Consider the following 26,588-nt stretch of genomic DNA (forward strand, 5'->3'; position numbering starts at 1 on the left):
GCATGCTGTTGTTATTTCTTTTGGCCTTTCTTGTCAGTAAAATCAGTCAGAAATAGCAATTGTTGTGACAAAAAAGTAGAGTTTTATTTAATTATGTACATGTTAAAATTCATTATCCAATATTATAAGTCCTCATACAGTCCTTTTACTTGATAAAGCTGCGATGAGAACACTATGGTTCCCCATCATCATACTCGTACAACATAGCCAGTACTTCGTCCATCAGCGTTTCAATGCTATGAAGTTCACATTCTTTGAGGGCGCCACCCGTAGATACGCATACCAAGAATTCCACTGTCCCTATGAACAATATTAAGTATGTGCATGAAAGTTGTGATCTGTTTGACTTCAAAACATATTTGATTTAAAAAGTACAAACTTGATAAAACAAGTACATGCATGTATTTATAAAAAAACCAAATCTTTAGCATAGTAAAATGAATTGGTTTAAGGTATAGCATTAGACCAGATTATCAGCTTAATTATTCGTCTTCGGCGAAAATGAATTCCTGTCGAGGAAAAGGTGACCTTTTCTTTTTTGTTAGATATCGAGTCTCACAAGTAGGCAATCACAGCTACTTTTCAATATTTCTTGCAAATTATCAAATTGAATTGTATGCGTGATTATTTTTGCTGTGTACGCTCATCACTCGGTTAAATTTCTCATTGTCGTGTTTGTAATCGAGTAAGGCTGATTGTCGAAGCAATGACAGGATGAATACCGGTAAGCATGTAAATATAATGTTTCTAACCTGGTTCAAAGCAGCCAGTTGAACCTGGTTCAAAGCAGCCAGTTGAGCTTGAAGGCATTGGTCCTGACTGGGGTGATGAGGGCTGGATATTTCTCGAGGAAGATGGTGAAGAAGCAGAAGAGGTTCGCATTGCAATCGATCGTGTTGGCAATACTGGGGTCGAGGAACGGAGGCTTGGTGGTAATTCGATTCTTGAAGAAGAAAGATTTGGCGTTGGCCTTTCAGATGAAGATGTTTCTCTTGTTCTTGTTGATGTCGATTTTGTCGGCGTCTCTCTTGTGGACGAAATCCGAGCTATTCAGGTTACCAAACGTCTGGATGATGTGTGAGGTGGACTGATGTTTCTGAATGATGTTGAAAAATAGCTTTTGTTGACGTTGGCCGGTTAGTTATGCTGGATCTGAATGAACACCGGCATCTTAAGGCCAATTGCATTGTTTTTTACTACGTCGTAGTGTAGATTACCGGGACACTGGGTAATAACCTCGCCATCTGGACCACATTGGTAGAACTTGTTACAGTCCATATGAGGGTAGTTTCCAAACGATTTGTCACTACAAAAGCCGTCAGCCCATCCTGATATAAAATATATATAGATACCATGTTACGTCCGATTATAAAGAATAAAATGGAAACTAGGGAACAAGCTAAGCGAAAAAAATACTAACCGTAAAGTTGTATAGAGAACGTTTTTTGTTTAGTACATTTACAGCCAATGTTATAAGCATTTCTTTTTTAAAAACATATAATAATCATGCAACTGCCATGGAACTTTTGTCCTTACTATTGATAACGCTGAGATATAAAGATATTTAAAAGTAAATACGAAAGATATATTATTTAGTTCACATATTTACCTTTAACAATAGTTACCAACTCCAAACAAATAATGATCTATTTTCATTTATAATAATGCGTTTGTCAGGGTGCAAGTTCCAATGATAAATGGTTCAAGCGTTTGTATTTCTTCGAAAACAATGCATTATATGAAAGCAAAAAAAAAACATTGTGGATAAATCGAAACATATATGCCTGCCACAATTGCAGAATTGACCCTAATTTACATGACGATATCGGTAATTATCGAAACAGCGATTCTTATGCTAAATATTTATAATATGCCCATTTCTATATATTTGTGTCGCCTGTAAGACAGATAATATGCATATATAAGCATAGAACTTAATGTTCTCATTGCTTCTAATGTTAAAAAGAAGTAATCTTTAAACTGGCATACGACAATCTGGCAAAATTTACATGGATTATAGCTTTATTGCAACTAGTTCCTTATTCCTTATTCGACTTAGTGTGCGGTTTAAAGTACTTGGAACACTCCATCCTGCTCAATAAGAAAACACATTTATTCAAATTATTTGATAAGATATATGTGCAATTGATATTTCGTCAAAAAATAGCATATGAAACACTTTGATATTCAGTATTTTTTTCGTAAATTCTGTTCCTTATTCGAATTTTGGAGCGTTTTTAAAGCACTTTAAGCACTAAAACTCTCTTGAATAGACAATGCATTTCTTTAAACTTTTTATATAGACAACTTCTGCATAGTTATTTTGTCGAAAAGTGATAAAACGAGTAAGTTAAAAAAAGAAATACGTTTTCAAGATTTCTGTTCCTTATTCGGAGTTTGGTACGTTTTTAAAGCACTTTAAGTACTGATACTCTCTTGAATAGACAATGCATTTCTTTAAACTTTTTTTTCTGTAGACCACTTCTGCATAGTTATTTGATCAAAAAATAATGTCTTAATCAAAAAGTTGAAAATTCACCGTTTCTGTTCTTTATTCGTGTTGAATAAGGAACAGGGAACTAGTTCCTTATTCCTTATTCGATTTAGTGTGCGTTGTAAAGCAATTGAAACTCTCCATCCCTTTAAATAAGTCAATGCATTTATTCAAATTGTTTAAAAGGATCAATTTTTGATATTTCTTCAAAAAAACTAGCAAATTAAGCACTTTGAAATTGAGTATTTTTCGTAAATTCTGTTACCTATCGGACCTATTCGGATTTTGGAACGTTTTTAAAGCACTTGAAGCACTAAAACCCTCTTGAATAGACAATGCATTTCTGTACACTTTTTATGTAGACCACTTCTGCATAGTTATTTGAAAAAAAATGTATTACTTAAAAGTTTTTATTCCTTATTCGAGTTTTATTCGATTTTTTTCTATTATCGTGCATTATTTTATTCACAAAGTTGTCGAATTGTAATGAAAATATGAAACACATAACAAAGAAGTGATTTTATGCATATCTACAATTATTTATTTTGAATAAGGAATAAGGAACCAGTTCCCTATTCCTTATTCGAAAAAGGAATAAGGAATAAGGAACTAACTTATCGTTCATTTTCTGTTGGTAGTTTGTTATTTCTTTTCTTGACTTGATAAGTGGACATAATAATGAGTTTGGTGTTGAATGAATTAAGATACTTCTCATAGCCAAATGATGTTTTGAAGATTTTATAAGATTGACTGTTGCATTTTTTAATAAGCGAGTACCACAGTGGTTAAGAATTATCTTTAAGCTTGCGCTTTACCGCAAGTTTAAGCAGTTTAGGATTTACATCTTGTTATATTCCAAATTCTTTATAAATCCACACTTTAAGCTTGCGCTTTACCGCAAGTTTAAGCAGTTTAGGATTTACATCTTGTTCATATTCCCAAATTCTTATAAATCCACACTTTGTATTGTTTATCGAATTCTTATTATGTCAGAAGGTAAAGTTTGAACTGTTCCGTAAATGCATTTATATATCAGTGATGATAATTTATCATCATTATTATTATTATTATTATTATTATTATTATTATTATTATTATTATTTTTATCATCATTATTAATCACATTCATATTATTATTATTATTATCATTATTATTATTATTATTATTATTATTATTATTATTATTATTATTATTCATAATCACATTCATATTATTATTATTATTATTATTATTAATTATTATTATTATTATTATTATTATCGTCGTCGTTACCATCATCATCATCAGCAGCAGCAGCAGCAGCAGCAGTAGCAGTAGTAGTAGTAGTAATACCATGTAATTAATCAATTACTTTGGGATCTCTATTCTCTTCTATATTTAGCGTCACTGGTTTTGTTCCAGTTTCGCCGTAAACTATATAATTTGGAGTTGAACGTTTTAATTTTAGAATATGCTTTAGGAAATTCAGCTGAACTCTTCAAGTTTATGACATCATAATTCCGTTACCCAAATTTCTGTGCCGTAAAGTAAAATTGGTTTAGCTATTCCTTGTATTTCTCTTTCATTTCAGAGATTCATTTAATGTTCCAATCGGAACTCCTCGGCTAGTATCAAGATATGGCCTCGGATATAATACGGGTCGTAAGAAAATAGTCCATCATGGCCGACCAAGAAGATGTTCAAACAACCAAGAGATATGTTAGTCCAAAGACAGAATGAGGAGCGAACTTTTACCACTTATTTGTGTGTAAGTGTTATTTTTATACTTATTGTATTTTGATAGAATATAAAAATAGTTTTAAAAGAGACCTAATGAGAAACTAATAGGAAATGTCATTAATTCTTAGTGGGTGGGGTAGTCTTCTTTCATTTGACAGATTCTAATTTAGTAAATAACAATTTTAAAGCTCCAGTGATCAGTGGCAAAAATTAAGAAAACATATACTCTATTTGTTGTTTTTTAATAACAAATAAGTCTGAATCTGACTTTACTTAGATCGATAATAGGTTAGACTTTCTTTCTCAGTGTAATTATCTCATACATTTCATATCATTAACTTTAATTTTTTATAATTAAAATTTACATTCTTTTAACCAAGGATGTATGGTTTATATGTCCGTGAGTGTTGGTAGCGAACAACTTAATGTAATGGCACAATTGAATACCTCGGCCCTGTTCACTAATATAGTTCTCTAAATAAATTAGATCTTCATTCTATTGGTTTAACAAAATGAGTTTGAACGCATAAACCAGCACACATTTCTTTCAAGACTAAATTCTTTGATAACCACCAGTGGCAGAAACATTGAAAAATGCTGACATTTTTACTTTGCCAATGAAATGCAGACATTTAAATTTTAATCTTATTGTCATTTTCAGAGAATAGTATCAGGGGTGCAGCTGACTCTGATTCCCAGCTTGTTCTAATGAAAAAAGGCAGATGAGGTAATGAGTGTGCTATTTTCGAAATTCGGACAATAATTTAACAGTCAATTATCCTATTGGTTTTAAGCCCAAAAGTACCTGCATGTTTGTACAATTAACCAACAAGTTTTAAAATATCAACATTGTAGATTAATTTAAACATGAAAACAATTTCATTTCATATTTTTTAATTAACCAGTAGTCCAGAGCTAAAAGCTGCTCTCTCACAGATTGACAGTTCTTCTTGGTCATTCTTCAAAAGCCCAAAGGAGTAATTAAATTAAATTTACACATATTATTAATTATATGGCTTAATGCAATAGCAACAAAATATTTTCCAAACAATTGAAATCTGTTCTATGATGTATGACCTTATATGACTAGCTGGAGGAATTTTTACCAAATTTTCAAACTTGTATATGAAAGACTGTGATCTGATATTATGTCAGCAGTCTAATATCACTGGTTTCCATACATTTGCACAATAATTGCCAATTGGCTCATTTAAAGATAAAAAAGGCGTCAGAACAGTAAAACCATGAGGATGCAGCTTTAAATCGGTGTTGCACTTAATGTTTTGTGAATACTTTTCTGTTGTTGTACAGGCTTTTAAAATAATTGATCTGAAAATATAATTCCTATTATTGTTGTATTTTCTCTTTTATATTTCAGGCACTGGAATCCGAATGTAATCAAAAATGCCATTGTATGAGGATTGACCTGCAATGCATGGAAATCATCTAACACAACTGCAACTCCTACCTTGGAAAAATGAGTGCAAGATGGAAACAAAGCGTTCAGTGGAACATCTTGTCATCTCAAATATTTGATGACTTACATACTAATGTGAAGTTGAAGATAAAAGTCTTCTGTTGGTCCGTGATTATTAAATAAATCCGAACATATATTTTAAAAGGGTAATATGGTAAAGGATTTATCTACGCTTAAAGTGGTTTTCCTATATTATGGAGGGAAAATAACTACAAAAACAGAAATAGATGGCATCGGCAGACCAAATAAAGGAGAACTATTTTGTTCAGTTCAATTTTTAAGACTTCAGAAAATCCGTTAATAGGGCACATCCTTGCAAATGCCATATTGTAAACTGGGCTCTTTAAAATGTGAAAAGGTGAAAAAGGTCTATAGGATAAGCCTCAAATTCAAGGTTGTGAGTTCAAGACCTCCAAGATACTTTCTCTTGACCTCAGGAAAAGGATGTCCATACTTGTTTCTACTTAGGCAACAGACTTAAGAGTGATTTTGTAAGCTTCCAGCTTGCATAGCAATCTGATAAGGCATAAAATAAGATACTAGCTGACTTGCAAACAGTTTTTCCATTTGTGTTGATTTATTTTTCATTCTGTTGGAATGTTTATTAGAAGTGATGCGCATTGCTTACTGCAACCAATATTTATTTTCTTTATTAAGTTAAATTTAACGAACACATAACATGACTTGTGATTTTACAGATGCATGTTTATTTCGTTGATTGTATGAGTTTATTTTCTCAAATGATGTAATAAAGTTATTCTGAATGACTGTCCTTTTTTGTTTGAAGAAAATGTGTTGAGGTTTTGGCATAGCATAGTGTCATCATCATCATCATCATCATTGTTGTGTACAAATAAAACAATGTAATAAAAACCAAACTGTCAAGCCAAGCACTAAAAGCGGCACCAGGATATTGCTAAAGAGACCAGTAATACATTTAGACAAATAAAATGCAAAGAAAGATCTATAATTCTGACACATGGTAATGCTTTAGTCCTCTCATTGTGTGTTTATGGTTAAAGTGGAGACATACAGTATTTTTTGTAATGAAGACTTAAATTTGTATGGCAACTTAAAGCCATATATGGGGATTAAATGCCAGAAATATTGTGAAGTCTCCCAATAGACTCAATGCACTTAAAAGGGCATGACACAGAAATGAAAGTAAAAATGGGAGCAAAACCTAATTTATCATTAATTTTACATTGGATTGCATACAGATGGCTCTGTTATTACTTGACTAATATTAAAAATAAAATTAAGAGACGTGTTGATTCAAACTGTAACTATTCTTCTTTGCATTTTATGAAGTTGGACATAAAAGAGTCATTTGGTGAAGAGTGATCTAAAGGCAAATTATTCAAAATAGATTAAGTATTATTGAAAAAATTCTGGTATACATTGCTGAAAAGCTTAGTAACCTGGCTAAATATTTGTTTAAGGCTTTTATTTACAAAAAAATAAATAAGTTGAGTATCTTATCAGTAACTCTTTTGGTGTTGTTGTTTTTAATAAAAAATGACAATTTACTCAAAGATATTGATACTAATAATTATAGATTAAGACAAACATAATGTGGAAGGAAACTTCTAATGAGTGGGTTTTATCCACAGCTTAGGAGGTAAAGTGAAGCATGATCTGCCTTGAACAAATACAATTTTAAGACAAGTTCTGTCAACTTAGTGCACCAGTCAATTGTAACCCCCCCCCCCCCAGGTCCGGGTAATACTGGGGTTAACCCGGGGAAATGGGCTGTGTTTTTACCTATCAGGTGGCCCTGCAGTGCTGGGTGAATGCGGTGGTTTTATCTTCGCTTAAAATATAGAGGGGAATGGACCTTACCTAGAGTCCCAGGGGTGTGGGGGCATTTGGCAGGGATTTTGCCATAGGATCGTCCGCGCAGGGTGGGGATTTTAGCCGGGGTTGGCTGTACTGAAAGTCAAAGTCCCCACTATTCCCCAGACCTGGGGGGGGGGGGGGCGTGGTTACAATTGTCTGGTGCATATCCACATGAACGTTGTACGGATATACGAAAGTGCGATGCGGCTGCCGGCGATTAACACCGTTTTCAATCCGCGTAAAGAAGGCCCATTGTAACAACAAGGAAATGGATTGTGTTAAATTAAATGTGCTTGTTTAAGAGAAAATATTTATTGTAACCTCAAAGAATGTTCGTTTTATGAATATTTAGATGTTTCCTTATGGTTGAAGCACTCTTTTTCCTCTAGAAAAATCGTGAGCACACAGAAAATGTACTTGACAGTCATTGAAATGATCATACGGTTCATGGCATGCATGAATCATTACATCGGATTAAATGCATGCATGGACTAAATGTCAACATTTTCTCAACAGTTATAGGAATACCCTATGAAATGTAAGTTTTAAGTCATACTTTGCCGTGTTATTTTTCACACCATTCCTTGCCATTAAAACACTATTCAGTAAAATCATTGATTGCCTTGTGCAGAGTTTTGTGGGTTGTGGTAGGATGGGTGTGAGCTTGGCACCCAGTCAGCTTTACCAGCTGAAATCTATTCATGCCATTACTTCAGCATTGTTGGGTTTGGGCTGCAGTTTTTTTTTTGTGTAAACAGTTCTGTGGGGTTGGGGTGGGGCGGTGACTATCCACGCAGTAAGCTCAATTGTTAGAGTACCAGTACAACGTTCATGTGGATATGCACCAGACAATTGTAACCACGCCCCCCCCCCCAGGTCTGGGGAATAGTGGGGACTTTGACTTTCAGTACAGCCAACCCCGGCTAAAATCCCCACCCTGCGCGGACGATCCTATGGCAAAATCCCTGCCAAATGCCCCCACACCCCTGGGACTCTAGGTAAGGTCCATTCCCCTCTATATTTTAAGCGAAGATAAAACCACCGCATTCACCCAGCACTGCAGGGCCACCTGATAGGTAAAAACACAGCCCATTTCCCCGGGTTAACCCCAGTATTACCCGGACCTGGGGGGGGGGGTTACAATTGACTGGTGCACTAAGTTGACAGAACTTGTCTTAAAATTGTATTTGTTCAAGGCAGATCATGCTTCACTTTACCTCCTAAGCTGTGGATAAAACCCACTCATTAGAAGTTTCCTTCCACATTATGTTTGTCTTAATCTATAATTATTAGTATCAATATCTTTGAGTAAATTGTCATTTTTTATTAAAAACAACAACACCAAAAGAGTTACTGATAAGATACTCAACTTATTTATTTTTTTGTAAATAAAAGCCTTAAACAAATATTTAGCCAGGTTACTAAGCTTTTCAGCAATGTATACCAGAATTTTTTCAATAATACTTAATCTATTTTGAATAATTTGCCTTTAGATCACTCTTCACCAAATGACTCTTTTATGTCCAACTTCATAAAATGCAAAGAAGAATAGTTACAGTTTGAATCAACACGTCTCTTAATTTTATTTTAATATTAGTCAAGTAATAACAGAGCCATCTGTATGCAATCCAATGTAAAATTAATGATAAATTAGGTTTTGCTCCCATTTTTACTTTCATTTCTGTGTCATGCCCTTTTAAGTGCATTGAGTCTATTGGGAGACTTCACAATATTTCTGGCATTTAATCCCCATATATGGCTTTAAGTTGCCATACAAATTTAAGTCTTCATTACAAAAAATACTGTATGTCTCCACTTTAACCATAAACACACAATGAGAGGACTAAAGCATTACCATGTGTCAGAATTATAGATCTTTCTTTGCATTTTATTTGTCTAAATGTATTACTGGTCTCTTTAGCAATATCCTGGTGCCGCTTTTAGTGCTTGGCTTGACAGTTTGGTTTTTATTACATTGTTTTATTTGTACACAACAATGATGATGATGATGATGATGACACTATGCTATGCCAAAACCTCAACACATTTTCTTCAAACAAAAAAGGACAGTCATTCAGAATAACTTTTATTACATCATTTGAGAAAATAAACTCATACAATCAACGAAATAAACATGCATCTGTAAAATCACAAGTCATGTTATGTGTTCGTTAAATTTAACTTAATAAAGAAAATAAATATTGGTTGCAGTAAGCAATGCGCATCACTTCTAATAAACATTCCAACAGAATGAAAAATAAATCAACACAAATGGAAAAACTGTTTGCAAGTCAGCTAGTATCTTATTTTATGCCTTATCAGATTGCTATGCAAGCTGGAAGCTTACAAAATCACTCTTAAGTCTGTTGCCTAAGTAGAAACAAGTATGGACATCCTTTTCCTGAGGTCAAGAGAAAGTATCTTGGAGGTCTTGAACTCACAACCTTGAATTTGAGGCTTATCCTATAGACCTTTTTCACCTTTTCACATTTTAAAGAGCCCAGTTTACAATATGGCATTTGCAAGGATGTGCCCTATTAACGGATTTTCTGAAGTCTTAAAAATTGAACTGAACAAAATAGTTCTCCTTTATTTGGTCTGCCGATGCCATCTATTTCTGTTTTTGTAGTTATTTTCCCTCCATAATATAGGAAAACCACTTTAAGCGTAGATAAATCCTTTACCATATTACCCTTTTAAAATATATGTTCGGATTTATTTAATAATCACGGACCAACAGAAGACTTTTATCTTCAACTTCACATTAGTATGTAAGTCATCAAATATTTGAGATGACAAGATGTTCCACTGAACGCTTTGTTTCCATCTTGCACTCATTTTTCCAAGGTAGGAGTTGCAGTTGTGTTAGATGATTTCCATGCATTGCAGGTCAATCCTCATACAATGGCATTTTTGATTACATTCGGATTCCAGTGCCTGAAATATAAAAGAGAAAATACAACAATAATAGGAATTATATTTTCAGATCAATTATTTTAAAAGCCTGTACAACAACAGAAAAGTATTCACAAAACATTAAGTGCAACACCGATTTAAAGCTGCATCCTCATGGTTTTACTGTTCTGACGCCTTTTTTATCTTTAAATGAGCCAATTGGCAATTATTGTGCAAATGTATGGAAACCAGTGATATTAGACTGCTGACATAATATCAGATCACAGTCTTTCATATACAAGTTTGAAAATTTGGTAAAAATTCCTCCAGCTAGTCATATAAGGTCATACATCATAGAACAGATTTCAATTGTTTGGAAAATATTTTGTTGCTATTGCATTAAGCCATATAATTAATAATATGTGTAAATTTAATTTAATTACTCCTTTGGGCTTTTGAAGAATGACCAAGAAGAACTGTCAATCTGTGAGAGAGCAGCTTTTAGCTCTGGACTACTGGTTAATTAAAAAATATGAAATGAAATTGTTTTCATGTTTAAATTAATCTACAATGTTGATATTTTAAAACTTGTTGGTTAATTGTACAAACATGCAGGTACTTTTGGGCTTAAAACCAATAGGATAATTGACTGTTAAATTATTGTCCGAATTTCGAAAATAGCACACTCATTACCTCATCTGCCTTTTTTCATTAGAACAAGCTGGGAATCAGAGTCAGCTGCACCCCTGATACTATTCTCTGAAAATGACAATAAGATTAAAATTTAAATGTCTGCATTTCATTGGCAAAGTAAAAATGTCAGCATTTTTCAATGTTTCTGCCACTGGTGGTTATCAAAGAATTTAGTCTTGAAAGAAATGTGTGCTGGTTTATGCGTTCAAACTCATTTTGTTAAACCAATAGAATGAAGATCTAATTCATTTAGAGAACTATATTAGTGAACAGGGCCGAGGTATTCAATTGTGCCATTACATTAAGTTGTTCGCTACCAACACTCACGGACATATAAACCATACATCCTTGGTTAAAAGAATGTAAATTTTAATTATAAAAAATTAAAGTTAATGATATGAAATGTATGAGATAATTACACTGAGAAAGAAAGTCTAACCTATTATCGATCTAAGTAAAGTCAGATTCAGACTTATTTGTTATTAAAAAACAACAAATAGAGTATATGTTTTCTTAATTTTTGCCACTGATCACTGGAGCTTTAAAATTGTTATTTACTAAATTAGAATCTGTCAAATGAAAGAAGACTACCCCACCCACTAAGAATTAATGACATTTCCTATTAGTTTCTCATTAGGTCTCTTTTAAAACTATTTTTATATTCTATCAAAATACAATAAGTATAAAAATAACACTTACACACAAATAAGTGGTAAAAGTTCGCTCCTCATTCTGTCTTTGGACTAACATATCTCTTGGTTGTTTGAACATCTTCTTGGTCGGCCATGATGGACTATTTTCTTACGACCCGTATTATATCCGAGGCCATATCTTGATACTAGCCGAGGAGTTCCGATTGATTTACGAGGTCTATCTCGAAGCTTGCCGGAGATGGCCGAGTTGTTACGATTGTTAATGTTCATGTTTTAGGCAAATTCGGTCAATACTAAACTGCTGACCGATTAGCTGACCATATAGAAATAGAAGAGAGTTGCTGACCAATTGCTGACCATATAGACAAAGAAGGAAAACAATTGAAAAAAAGTTTTGATGTTTAAGATCTTTCAAGACATGTTATGTTAAATTTATTTTATATACTCCTTAAAAGTGTAAGAATAGACGGATAGTTGTCGGGGTTTTTTTGGGGGAAATTGCATTTCAATGAGTTATTTTTTTCTGGGTTGTTGAAAACATGTGAACAATATCACGGTTTTAATAACGATGTACAGTACAATTATTTGAAAGCAATATTTTTAATTGTTAATGTAGCTTTAAATGTTAGCTTCACTACCTGTGAAAAACTATCTGCACTACATCAAAGAACGATCAAAAGAATGGTGTTTGCCAAATCGGTATTGATAATTTTAATTAAGAACTTATTTCTCTTTAATCTGTTGTATGTTCTAAGTTATTTTGTGAATAATAAGGCAATCATAGGCAAACTGTTGCTAATGATTAAAGTTTGATAAGTATATATTTCATTTTCTTGGTCGAGAATATCACTTTCATAGTCGTTGCAAAATTAACTCCGAAATATTGCCGTATTTTTCATTATTTTTTCTGTAATTTGTGTGATTCCATTTGTAAAATTAAAAGGATTTTGTCTAGTGCAGTTTTGCGTGCTCATATAGTGAAATATTTTTTTAGCTGGACTTTGTGTTTTCAAATAGTTTCATTATGGCTTTGATTGTTGGACATTCGCAGGCGAAATACTTAGGCAATTTAACCAAGTGTCCCGTGTTTTCATACTCTGGATTTAAAACGCGTGATTTCCTGGATAAAAGTTTGGAATTTTATCCGTTGGTGCCAAAGGAGTCGATAAGTGAGAAAGAAGATTATATTATATTTACTCAATATGCGTACAGGAAAACTCGACATTGAAAAGTTACTGACTAATTTCTTAGCTGACCAATATAACGTATAAGGAAACCCGATATTGGAAAGTTGTACTGTTTCTATAGGGTCAGTCAACTTCACGGTTCACTGCATAGTGCTGACCAATGTAACGTATAGGAAAACTTGATATTGAAAAGTAACTGACCAATATCTTAGCTGACCAATGTAACGTATAAGTAAACCCGATAATGAAAAGTTACTGAACAAATTCTTAGCTGACCAAAATTACTATATGGTCAGTCAACTTCACGGTTCACTGCATAGTGCTGACCAATGTAACGTACAGGATAACTTGGTATTGAAAAGTTACTGACCAATTTCTTAGCTGACCAATGTAACATATATGGAAAACCGATATTGAAAAGTTACTGAACAAATTCTTAGCTGACCAATGTAACATATAAGGAAAATGGACTATGATACATTGTTAAGTTTTTGACTAAATACTTAATAGTTTTGTTATGTAGGCATTATATTATATTTACTCATATTATGTGTAATTACATGTCCTTTAAATTCTTAAAATTTTTATGAAATAATTGTAATTCGTTGAGCATACAGCATAATGAAATGTTCACATAATATAAACAAATAAAGCATTATTGGTGAATCTAGTGTACGCTTTTAATTTATATTTATTCATTAACTTGTATGGTCCTTGAAGCCCCTTAAAATCGTTAAAGATATGAACGCTAACACTGTGCGACTATCGAGTTGTCACAATTTGCACCAAGAGCCTCGGGGTCAATTGTTGTATTGTCACTCTATTTCATGGTTCAGTGCATATTGATGACAAAGTAATGCATCATTCATAAGATACTGACCAATTTCTTAGCTGACCAAAATGACTATATGGTCAGTCAACTTCACGGTTCACTGCATAGTGCTGACCACTGTAACGTATAGGATAACTTGGTATTGAAAAGTTACTGACCAATCTCTTAGCTGACCAATGTAACATATATGGAAACCCGATATTGAAAAGTTACTGAATAAATTCTTAGCTGACCAATGTAACATATAAGGAAAATGGACTATGATACATTGTTAAGTTGTTGACTAAATACTTAATAAATTTGTTATGTAGGCATTATGTCATTGACAAATATTTTTACCTTTAACCCGATTGATGGCCTGATATTGTTAATAAATGAAAAAGTAATACGAGTTAAGGATTTGTAACAGACCAATTATTATCAAATTGATTTTGTTATTATAGCATTGAAACTTAGTTGTCTTGTTTACTTATTTTATATGCCGCTAACTATTACTCAATGATAGAGAGGAGTTCTTAAATCTTAGCTGACCAATATGTAACGAATAGGAAAACCCGGTATTGAAAAGTTACAGACCAATTTCTTAGCTGACCAATGTAACGTATAAGGAAACCCGATATTGCAAAGTTGTACTGTTTCTATATGGTCAGTCAACTTCACGGTTCACTGCATAGTGCTGACCAATGTAACGTATAGGAAAACTCAAATTCTTAGCTGACCAATGTAAATATAAGGAAAATGGACTATGATATATTTATCATTTATATATATATATATAACATTGATACTGCGATTTCTGCCATTGATATAATGCCGACGAGCACAGCGGAGAGCATACCAGGCAGTGATCTACCACTAAATGATTTCAAAAAACATCAAGCAGTCAGTCAGTCAATCAATCAATCAATCAATAGGTCAAAAAATAAATCCTTGTTTAACTGAATCTTTCATTATTCATTCATCAAGCACACTGTAACATATGCTTCGTTCACTTATTCACTAGCACACCCATTCAATCAATCACTCACTATCAATAACTCTTTCACTCACACAATCAATCTATCAATCAATCACTACTCACTAGCTCATTTACTCAAACAAAAATGGGCCATGGTAAGAGCGCCTCCACGTGGTGTGGCATGGATGTAGACAGTTTTTTTTCTATCTTTTAATGATAAAAAGACATCTATCTGCAACGAAACGCTCTTGGAATAGCAAAAAAGAACAGTCGTCAATTCAATTAATCATTTCATACAACAGTAAAACATTTTAAACACTAAAAACAAACAGAAAAAATACTTCTTTGTTCATATGGTCAGCAATTCGTCAGCAAATCTCTTCTATTCCTATATGGTCAGCTAATCGGTCAGCAGTTTAGCACGACCCCATGTTTTACACATTTTTTTCTCGACACTGTTACGGACCTAGTACTGGTATAGTTTATAGGTCTCTGCCACAATAAACATTTTGGATGGGAACATTTTAAAATTTTGTCCTCTAAATCGGTACGGATAGTAGACGGGAGTTTTAACCCGGAAGTTTTACATCGTTGTTTCTTACTGTCACCAAAACTGGGACAATAACAATAATACTTATTCCAGGTCAAAATAAGAATCGTTTTGGACATGACACTTGAAGCACAAATGTCCAATTTATGTAAGTTATTATATTTGCTGCATCGTGCAATTTTGGCTCATCCAACATGAATACTACAAATGAAATAATAATAATAAATCCTAAAGGTAGTCATTCTGCGTTCAGGCTTTTTTTTTAATGATGGGTCCAGGCTAACCATCATTAAAAAAAGAGCCTGGACGGCATTTTAGAATGACTAATCCTAAAGGCTAAAAAATTAATTGTTCTAGGTATGATATTTATTTATTTGTACCGTCATTGGCACACCATTTTCTCGACGGATTATGATCATTGGTTAGTCTAAAATAATAGACGTGTTATACCGGATTCTTCCAATCCCTAATGTCTAAACGGGAATGTGCAAAAAACAGGGGTGTTTTAAAAATATTGAAAATGTTTTAAGTGAAGTATTTTATGGTTGAAATTGATCATGAAGAGCTAAATTCATATTTTACCATGTAAGTGAAATGTTATTTTGCACTAAACAAGCATTTAATGCATTAAAACAAGTTGTTTACCTTTCTAATAAAACGAAAGTAGACTGACACAGATAACAATTATGCGGAGGGGAACAACTCGATACAATCGTAATAACTCGGCCTCCTCCGACAAAGCTTCGAGATAGACCTTGTTATACAATCGTAACAACTCGGCCATGGCCGAAATGTTTCTAGCGATTTAAAACTGTGCCCTGAAGCCTTGCAGGTGCCCTTCATGTATATATCGTTATGTTTTGATAGAATGAAATGAAGGAAAGCCGTCAAACTCATAATTATAAGTTGGATAAAAAAAAATTGTGTACGGACTAATATAAAATAACATTATCTGGTAATATTTCTTGTTTTTATGATATTTTATAGACGCTATATGCTTTAACCCGGAATCCTGATCGGAACAACTACCCACTTTTGATACTAAACAATTTGTACGTGAAGGATTTGCCATATCAAAAATCTAAAAAATCCGTCAACGTACAATTATTTGGACTAGATCATTGGTTTACTCTCAGGTCCATAACAAGAGCATATATAATCCTGATTTAAAAAAACAACATATATTTATTTTGACTGCATTCATGGTCTGTGTTTAAAACAGCCAAAATAAATTGGATTAATAATACAAAAATGAATTACTGTGAAATCATTTATATTTGTTGGCATGAAATTTAGTGTTTTTTTCGAAAATTTACATTTTGTTGGTATTTGAATTCGTGGTATTTCATATTTGAAAAATAAAATCTGAAACTGCGATCGTCGTATAGTAAGTTGTCGCATAATCTCCACACACTGGGCACATGATTTCCATCTTCTAGGTCAAACTGTTAATGACACTCGTTATAGTGGTACAACATGCCAAATTAGTGCATATACCCATGTAAATTATCAATTTATTTGGAAATTAAGGTCATGAAAGAATATGCATCCTGATCAACGACATACATGTGATAATGTCCCGGACGTCCGGAATTATCCGGGAAATCATATCTCTGTCACGGAGTCATGGAGGGTGCATGTTTGTCCCGGAAAGTCATAAAAAAAAAACGAAAAAAATCTCGGAAGCGATTATCTTAAGGCCTAAAATAAAAAAAATTCTTGTTTGGAGTAACGCGACCGACCCATAAAAATCGTTGCCGACTCAAATTTTTTTTTGGCATTTTGATCCGCGATTTTTTTTTCAACGCCTTTCCGCTACTATTTTCTGTTTCTGCTCTTTTCTTCTGTTTCGGTTCTTTTCGATTTGTAGACACACTCGTAGAGCTTCGGTTTTTATCGCTGATCGCAATGAGCGTTTCGAAAACATGGCTGACTGCAAGTTTGTCGAACGTGTACCGAACGAAATTACGTTTTTGTGTGACAATAAATTACTTAAGCCATATATACTGCATACAACCCCTTGGGGCAGGCTCATTTCATCAACAGACATAAGTTTAACATACTAGTTTTTAAATATTATTCATTGCAAATATTATTTATTGCAAATATACCTTCATGATTGTGAAATAGCTAACACAAAATTCCGATAGAATTGATTTTATTTGGTAAAACATAATGAAACATTTTACAATGTAAAATCAAGTGAACTACAAGTACACAAAGCCATTGTATGATTGTATGTAAACCAATTTGTTTCACATTTTCGTTTGCTTATCTTGAGTGTCATAAGTTTGTTTTGTTGAGTTCATCTCTGTGTCAGTCTTAAGTAGATTGAAATTCTTTGAAATTAAAAAAATAAAGGATCAGAAGTTAAGATGTTTGTTGTTCAAAAGTTTATTACAATGCCTTGAATAACTAGTGTTATGTAGTGAATGTACTGTACACAAGATCCAGTTGTCGTTGGAGAAAAAAAAAAAAAACCTACCTACCTACCCACCTTAAAAAATCTGGGTAGGGTTACTCCAAACAAGAAATTTTTTAAGGTTGCCTAATTTTACCAATGTAAGTCAGCTATTTTGCCTGTCCGGGACACTGGTCGTAAAACACAGGACATGTTGACACTAATCCGTTAATTGGTACGTGAGTCGTCGAGGTCATTGTCAATCACCGATAATTGATCTATTGGCCTATTGTTGTGCTTAACGAGTCGGGGAGGATTCTTGTATGCAAATTTTTCATATGGATTTGTTTGGTCTTATGAATGATAGCTTTTAATTGATGAATTGATATTTTTCACACATTTTACCGACAAACGAGCATGAAGGTAAGTTCAAAGAAAGTGACAAAATGAGTAAAAAAAAAAATTAAAACACGGAAAACATCCCATATTCCATTCAAATTTCAAAGTCGATACGTCGTTATACTTTAAACAACTTTAAACAACTTACGCGTCCATAAGGAATTTTTGTGTTTTGAACTTTTTTTCGAACTATCGTTGTGTATATTATTCATATCTTGGATTATCATTGGCTTTGTGTGTGTATTAAAAAGTGGTGTTTAATGTAGTGTGGACAATGTCCAAACGTCCGGCAGATTCTACGACTTGCGTCAGTAGCACCAAAAGAAAAAAAACAAACCATGTCAAGTAAAAGCTACGTTTTGGCCGTCAAAATGGGTACATTTTCCCGATGTTAAAAATGACTAAAATAGCCCCAGATATGCTCTAGAATGCACCACAGACGTTCCCCATTTAAAAAATAATCCGGGGGGGGGGGGGCATGCCCCCAGACCCCCCTAGTGTGCGTTGACATTAAGACAAGTGTACTGGAATCGACCCAAGATATTATCACATGTATGTCAAAGATATAGATTCATTGTAGGCAAAGCCAATAAATACTAATTAAGAATTTTGCAAACTAAAAACACTGGGTAGGCAATCAATAATGGATTAAATATTTCGTTAAAGAAAAAATCAAGTACTGACACTTGAAAAAGTGAATAAAGGGTCTATATTTCATAGGATCTTGAATTCGTGGATCACCAAACCCATGAAAACCACGAACATTGATGTCCAACGAACATAAATGATTTCACAGTATCCAAATTTTTATGTTCCTTAAAGATTCCATGATTAGAAAACCACTAAAATTTTATTAAGCTACCTTAAAGCTGCACTCTCACAGATTGAACGTTTTGACAACTTTTTTTTTTTGTCTTGGAACGAGCCAATTTTTGCGAAATTCCATGAAAACCAGTTAAATAAGACTGCTGATTAAAACTTAGATCGCAGTTTTTTATATTTAAGTTCAAAAATTGATGTTTTATGCATTTTCCTTAAACCGTTAGCAACAGTTTAAGCTATAAAACATTAACTTTCGAACAGAAATATGGAAATCTAAGATCTGATTCATTTGTCAGCAATCTTATATCATTGTTTTGCAGATATTTACGCAAAAAAGTTCTCTTTCCTAGACAAAAAAAATAAAAAGTTGTAAAAATCTGTGAGAGTGCAGCTTTAAATAACTGGTTATTAGACACACTTTTTTCTCATATATTTTGATGTAAAAAAATGCCTGCGTCTATCAACCAGTAACAAGCTCTTGACATTTTTTCTGAGGTCGATTTCAGGCCGAAATTGGCTCTTCAGAGAAATAAATTGTGAAAATAAACTAGTTTGTTTAGATTTATGTAGAAAGGGATATCACTCGCATCACCCGGATCAAGTTACGTGTTAAAACGGCAGTTGAAGATCGGGATACGGTGTATCGTAAAACTTTTATTATTTTAAATATACATTATTGTAAGAATAAAATTATTCAATATTTTTTTTGTATAAAACAATAATTAAACATGCATATAAAGAAGCAATTTGTCAGTGGTATGAAGGTGCAAAAACCTCCAATTCCCTTAAGCAGTTTAACATACCAATAGTACAAACTGTTGCAATAATAGTCTTTTTTTCCAATTTTGTCACAGTCTTTTTACTTTCCTGTAGGTGTTGACATTTTGAGAACAAACACGTACAATATAAGGTTTTTGCTTTGCAAAGCTTTTCATTCTCGACTGGTTATTGTTTACGACACACCGTCGGAAAGAATATTTTTCTATGTATAAGTATTGCACGGTTTAAAATAACCATCGCCATTTTCACGAAAAACAAAAATTTCATCACTGTCAATAAACATGGTGGCCGATGGTAGCAGACAAGATTAATATTTTTCTATGCGTCCTAAAACCCAAAACATAAATTAAAAGTTTTTTCTCAAGTTTTCACGGATTTTATGCCTAAGTCTTATATCCCCTATCGTCTTGTAACCAGTCATTTACGGTAGTTGTATAATTGATATTTTTGTTGCATGCCACAGACATCACAAATGTGTTAAAAAAAATATTGGCCATTCGGACCGACAACTTCCGATATTTTGTTGGTCTGAAAGAATATTTACCAGTGGTACATTTTTGTTATAAATCTTGTTTTTACTAAGCCTTTGTTGCTAATTTTACATTGACAAGGAATAAAAAGGTATGGAAAAATTAAGAAGTTATTTTTGCCAGATTTTGCTCCAAAACTAAATTCTTACAATGCCATTTTTAGCTCACCTGAGCACAAATCGGTCTATGTCCGGCATCTGTCTTCGTCGCCATCATTGGCGTCAACAATTGTTTATAATCATCATCTTCTCCTAAACCACTTGGACAATTTTAATGAAACTTCATAGGAATGATCCTTGGTTGGTGCTTTTTCAAAATTGTTTAGAGAAATGAATTCCATGCAGAACTCTAGATGCCATGGCAACGTAAAGGAAAAGTGTCAATAATTGGTAATAATCATCATCTTCTCCTAAACCCCTTTAACAATTTTGATGGAACTTCATAGGAATGATCCTTGGTTGGTTCTTTTTCAAAATTGTTCAAAGAAATGAATTCAGTGCAGTTCTCTGGTTGCCATGGCAACCTAAAGGAAAAGCGTCAACAATTGGTTATTATCATCATCTTCTCCGAAACTGCTTTGACAATTTTAATGAAACTTTATGGGTATGATCCTTGGTTGGTGCTTTTTCAAAATGCTTCAAAGAAATGAGTTCCATGTAGAACTCTTGTTGCCATAGCATCCTAAAGGAAAAGTGTCAACAATTGGTTATAATCATCATCTTCTCCTAAACTGCTTTGACAATTTTAATGAAACTTCATAGGAGTGATCCTTGATTGATGCTTTTTCAAAATTGTTCAAAGAAATGCATTCCATGCAGAGCTCTTGTTGCCATGGCAACCTAAAGGAAAAATTACAAAAATTACAGAACTATTTTTGGTAAATACTATGAGGCTTATATATAGTGCTTAAATATTTGGTGTGTAACATTGTCTATTGGTTATCTACCATGTTAATTCAAATTATGCCCCTGGAGAAAAAAAATGGCCTCACTCCGTTGGTTACAAGTTCATTATAAATACATTTTGTTAAAATCTGATAGTTATGTTAAGTTCACTCTCGAAGCAAGGGCAGCAAGTCTTGATATATGTTCTCCCTTTTTGTTGGAGATTCCACTTCTTTCTAAATTTAGTAACAAGGGAATAGATTTTAAATTTTATTAAGCCTTCAACATAATCACTTCTAAGGTAATTATTGTTCTTTTTTTAGGTTCATTAATTCAAATAATTATTATACACTTTATTCTTTAGGCCAGAGTTTTTTTTGTTTTTTTTTCGTTTTGAGGGAAATTTTTCAAAAATAAGTGCCAGGAGGAGGGAATAAAATTAACAAAAAGATGTCCAAAAATGAGCGTCGAGAAAAATAAATAAAAATAAGATGGATTTTCCGTATTTTTTTCTTTTTTCGGGAAAAATTATAGAATGTATGTTTTGAAGTTGTGCACACTTGTTTTGTACTCCATAATGCCTGTTATATAATAGATCTGTATAATAAAGTCAAAACAAGATGTCATTTTCACAAGTAGCCACAATAATGCACCAGTCAATTGTAACCACGCCCACTCCTCCCAGGTCCGGAGAATAGCGGGGACTTTGACTTTCGGTCCAGGCAATCCTTGGTATTTAAAATCCCCGCCCTGCGGAGAGAAAGTACTGGTCAAATCCCCGCCAAATTCCCCTGCACTTTGAGGTAAGGCCCTTTCCCCACTATTTTCGGCGCAAAAACAAAACCACTGCATTCATTAGGCACTGCGGGGCCACCTGGAAGGTAAAAACACGGCCCATTTCTCTCATTATCCCCTAATTACCCAAGGACCTCGGGGGCCATGGTTACAATTGAATTGGTGCATAATCTGGTGCATAATGCACGTTTAAGGAACTTTTTTTAACATTTGGATATTCATTTTACTCCCTAAATGCCACAAGTCAACTGATTCACACCAATGAAAATATATTCTTCAACTGTAGCTCCACAGTATTTAACACTGCACGGTTAAATAAAAAATACACATATTATTATTATAATTATTATTATTATTATAATATAATAATATATGCATGATTTTAACATGAGCATCTATGTTGTGAAGATACAGCTTTACTGCTTAACATAGACGTCCTCAGCCGAGTGCCCATCTGTCACTGGGTGTTTCGCCCCTTATCTAGGTACACCCTCTAGATGGCGGGGCAGTAGTGGTGATCAGTCACTACCTCATCTATGTTGGCTTCCAAGTCGGTTTGCTGCGTCGTAGCCAGAGCCAACTGGACGCCCTCTCTGCAGCTCTCCCAAGAGCGTGGACGGCGGTCTTCCTGACTCGTCCCTTGATGCCCACAGCTCCCAGCATTTTCCACGCTGACTGTGATGGAAAGCCTCTGCATCCAACTTCCACTGGGAAGAGCCACGTCTTCCAACCCCTCTCTCTACATGTGTCTACCAAGTCTTGGTATTTTCCCTTCTTCAGTTTGTATGCCTCCTCACATATCTCTTCCCAGGGTACTGTTAGCTCTACCAGTACAACCAGCTTTGGAGACCTGGACCAAAGTACTTTGTCTGGCCGAAGGGTGGTATGGGCCACTTCCTCTGGAAACTTCAACTTTTTCCCCAGGTCTACCAACATGCCCCAGTTTTGCGATTCTTGTAGGATGCCGCTACACACTGTTGTTGTCGGCTTCTTCTCCCCTTGTCTTACAAAGCTGATTAACTGGGGGCCTGTCTGTTTCAAAGGTCTCTTTTTTCTCCTCTCATATTCTAAGACATTTGCCATCTCTCTTAGAACCTGGTCATGCCACCAGGTATACCGCCCTTGCGCCAAAGCTATTGGGCAAGAAGATAGTATATGCCGCAGCGATCCGGAATTCTCACACAGAAAGCAGGAAGGGTCTTCTAATAACTTCCACTGCTTCAAATTGGTTGGAGTGGGTAACATGTCATACACCGATCGGAGAAGGAAACTCAGTTGAAGTGGCTCATACCTCCATAGCTCCTGCCATTTTCCTCTTGTTCCACTTCGTCCAATTCCCCTGGGATCCAAGTTGTACCGCCTTTGCCGACCGTGCCTCCTCTTCTGCTCTCCGAACTTCTCCCTGAATCATGGTTCTCTTCTCTACATTATCAGAGTTCTGCCACCGCTGCTTCTTACTGATTCCCAAACCTTCTTTACCCTTGTTTGTAGTGCCTACAATATCCTGGTGTTTGAGGCTGCTTTCAGCCTGTTCTACAGCCTGGCTCACTGACCATTTCCTTCTCGTTCTAACTTCTATTCCTACTCCACTAATCTTACCATCACTTGAGTCTCTGAGTGTTAGTAGCAGACGTGTTTTAGCGACCTCGTACTCCTCGATGAGGGAGCTTATGGGCATCTGAATCTTTGTTGACTTGCCATAGAGTCCAATATTGGTAAAAGAAGGCGGAAGTCCAAGCCACCTTCTCAGATGCTTGCTAATTGCCTGCTCCAAGTTTTTCAACTGTACTGATGGGGATTTCGTTTACCATTAATGGCCAAATGAGTCTAGGCAAGATACCATGCTGGAAGATCCATGCCTTGAACTTTCCCGGGAGTTCGGACTTGTCAATCCTCCTCAGCCCCTCTTCAATCTGCTGTTTTAGCCTGTCTTGGCTGCGGGTGTCCTTTAGTGTGGAATCAAACCACTTCCCTAAACACTTGATCGGGTTGTTGACAAGTGAAGGGATTTCCTCATCTTGTATGTCAAGCTTGAACTTGTCAGTCACCTTCACTTTCCTTACTACCAGACACCTTGACTTGACTGGTTTGAATAGCATTCTTGCCCAAGACACAGTTTCATCAAGTGCTTTGAGGATCCATCTCGCCTGGATATGGGTTTCTGTGGTAACTGTCATGTCATCCATGAATCCCCTATTTGATAGGAGCCTGATCCCAATACAGTGAAACTGCGTTCCCTCGAACAAGCTGTCGCTCGAGAACCGGTGTTCCCTCGAGGTCGGAGCTTGGTCCCGAACTTTTTTCCTTATATTTTCATATAAAATATTCCCACGCTGCCTTGAAACCTAATTATGTCGAGCAGTCGAGCAATATCCTCGGTCCCAAGTACACAAACGTGCACAAAACCTTATGGCTCCCTCGAGGACATAATTTCACACTTTTTCCCGAACGCGTGTTCCAAAATAAACAAACATTTGCTAGGTGTTAAAATTTTCGCAAGTTGTAAAAATTGCAATGACAGTTGAAAGGCAATTTGATAAGGGGTGAAAAACCGTTTTTCATTGTTAACGCATGACCGATATTAGTTGATATGGGCATTTGAGATGATAATTATGAGAAGTTACTGATAAGAAGTTAATTGTGAGAAATTTAAATGAGTTATGAAAATATGAATAAAACACTACCATATCAATTCAACATCGGATTGAACAGTTTCGCGAAACCGACATCTTGTCACAAGATGCGCCAATCAACAATCCTTGATTTTGCGAAACTTAAATCTGACTAAAGCCACAATATGTACTGTGATACAAATGTTGCTTGTTACGAAAATGTTACTTTTTTGTTAAAATAAACATTTCTATTTATTCATTTATTGTTTTTTTCTTTTGCGTTTTACATTTAGTTTAAGACAAACTTTGAACATATTAGCGATTTCCACAACCCAACACATAATCGGTGTCTTAGTAAACAGTCTGTTTGACGACTTCAAACTTAAAATGCACTGAAGATATTTCATATCAAACTGGAAAATTGAAAATCGGGTCGTTCGAAACATCGGATTCCCTCGAGGTTTTGGCTCGGTCCCTGGCGACCTCGAGCGATTGCAGTTTTACTGTATTTTGTAAGTGGGCCTCTTGATTCCCTCTCTGCTGCTTTGATAATCATGTTCATGCCCATGACAAATAAAATGACAGAGATGGTGCATCCTGTTACAATTCCTTTCTCAAGTGGTAACCAGTTTGTTGTCAAGTTGCCACATGAGAACCTCAGGTTGATGTTGCTGAAGTAGCTCATGATCAAGTTGCTAGCCTTGTCTGGTATATGGTAATGATGTAGTGCGACCTTGATTAGCTGGTGGGGTATGGAGCCGTAGGCATTTGCTAGGTCGAGTCATACTACTGTGAGATGCTTCTGGTTCATCCTTGCCTCATGTAGCAGTTGTGTGAGTGCGACGGTGTGTTCTACGCATCCGGAAAATCCGGGAATTCCTCCCTTTTGGACGGAGGTATCTACATATCCATTTCCTATCATGTAGGTTGTCATTTGCTTGGCCAGAATGGAGAAAAATATCTTGCCTTCAACACTCAGCAATGAGATGGTTCGGAATTGCTTGACAGTTTTGGAGTTCTTTTTACTTGGGACCATACAGCCCTTGGCCAGTTGCCAGCACTCTGGAATTGTTCCTTTCCTCCACACTACACGCAAGAGAAACCACAGTGTCTGTAAAAGCTTTGGGCATTTCTTGTAAACCTTGTATGGGATGCCACTTGGACCTGGAGCTGAGCATGAACGTGTCTTTTTCACCACATCATTAACCTCTTTCCATGTTGGTTCATTCATATTCAATGGGGTGAATGGCTCTTCCATTGGTTGAATTCTATCACATTCTCCCAGGGTTTCGCTTCGGTAGTGGATCATAATGGGTTTCCCTAAGGTGCTGTTCAACCTCATCCTGGCTACTTTCGAGCTTTCCAGACTTCTCCTCGCTCAACAAACTCCTCGTGTATTTGTAAGGGTTTGAGGTAAAGGCCGTCTCTTCTTTGCCTTTTCCCTTCTTTTACACCTCAGCCTTTCTGCATTGGTTAGTGCCTTCAACCTTGCTCTTAACTGTTCCCTGAGCTGCACAATACCTTCTTTCTCTGCATCACTTGAGCACCTATACCTCTTCCTCAGCGACCGCAATTCTGCTCTGATCTTCTTTATTTCGCAGAGTCTCCTGTTCGGAATAAGCGGCTTTTTGGGGAGGTTGGGTTTCTTCTCTAGCCCAAATCTCTCCTTTCCTGGGGCATAGGTAAGTGTAGGTAGTGCACGCAACTTCTTCTTGACTGCCCCTGTCAGTGCTGACTGTAGAATAAGGTTTAAGTCCTCATCGAATTGAGCCCAGCTGCTGTCATTCATCTTCGGCTAAGACTGCACCCTAACTACATGACTCAAACCCACAATACTGCACCCTAACTTCATGCAGACAACGCGAAAACTTTTTCTTCTTCACAGGACATTGCGACAGGTAAACACTGAAAGTTTACCTGTCGCACCAAATTTTTACCTGTCGCAATGTTACAAACAGTATTCAGTTACATCAGCCTAAACCTTGATTTTAAGCCTCTTTTTTAAATAAGTTTTGTAATTTCCCATTATAACAGGTTTAGATCATTTTGGTTAGATTTGTCTTACAG

The 26,588-nt window shown here is 35.1% G+C and overlaps 2 protein-coding genes and 2 long non-coding RNA genes across 5 annotated transcripts in view; 2 read left to right on the plus strand and 2 right to left on the minus strand.

Annotated features, from left to right (window-relative positions):
* Positions 1 to 4,125: 4,125 nt before the first annotated feature.
* Positions 4,126 to 6,434, plus strand: LOC128227934 (uncharacterized). Its single transcript, XR_008259874.1, has 3 exons — positions 4,126 to 4,242; positions 4,876 to 4,941; positions 5,593 to 6,434. It is a non-coding gene; the product is annotated as an uncharacterized LOC128227934 (long non-coding RNA).
* Positions 6,435 to 9,519: 3,085 nt separating this feature from the next.
* LOC128227935 (uncharacterized) lies at positions 9,520 to 11,928 on the minus strand. Its single transcript, XR_008259875.1, has 3 exons — positions 11,818 to 11,928; positions 11,119 to 11,184; positions 9,520 to 10,467 (listed from the first exon to the last, which is right to left on the minus strand). It is a non-coding gene; the product is annotated as an uncharacterized LOC128227935 (long non-coding RNA).
* A 3,386-nt stretch (positions 11,929 to 15,314) lies between these two features.
* Positions 15,315 to 26,588, plus strand: part of LOC128227933 (uncharacterized) — a 40,543-nt gene continuing 29,269 nt past the window's right edge. For both annotated transcript variants that reach the window (XM_052938885.1, XM_052938886.1), the window contains exon 1: positions 15,315 to 15,446. The gene's annotated coding sequence lies outside the window, so the exon portion shown is untranslated. The remainder of the gene's footprint in view (positions 15,447 to 26,588) is intronic.
* On the minus strand, positions 22,444 to 22,845 carry LOC128226152 (uncharacterized). Its single transcript, XM_052936050.1, has one exon. It carries the CDS (start codon positions 22,843 to 22,845, stop codon positions 22,444 to 22,446), a length of 402 nt encoding a protein of 133 aa, XP_052792010.1.

Source organism: Mya arenaria, chromosome 3 (assembly GCF_026914265.1).
Source record: "Mya arenaria isolate MELC-2E11 chromosome 3, ASM2691426v1".
Classification (NCBI taxonomy): domain Eukaryota; kingdom Metazoa; phylum Mollusca; class Bivalvia; order Myida; family Myidae; genus Mya; species Mya arenaria.

Bases quoted from the DNA above. Each gene is read 5' to 3' on its own strand.
- LOC128226152 (XM_052936050.1), bottom strand. From the start codon at position 22,845: ATGTTGGTAGACCTGGGGAAAAAGTTGAAGTTTCCAGAGGAAGTGGCC.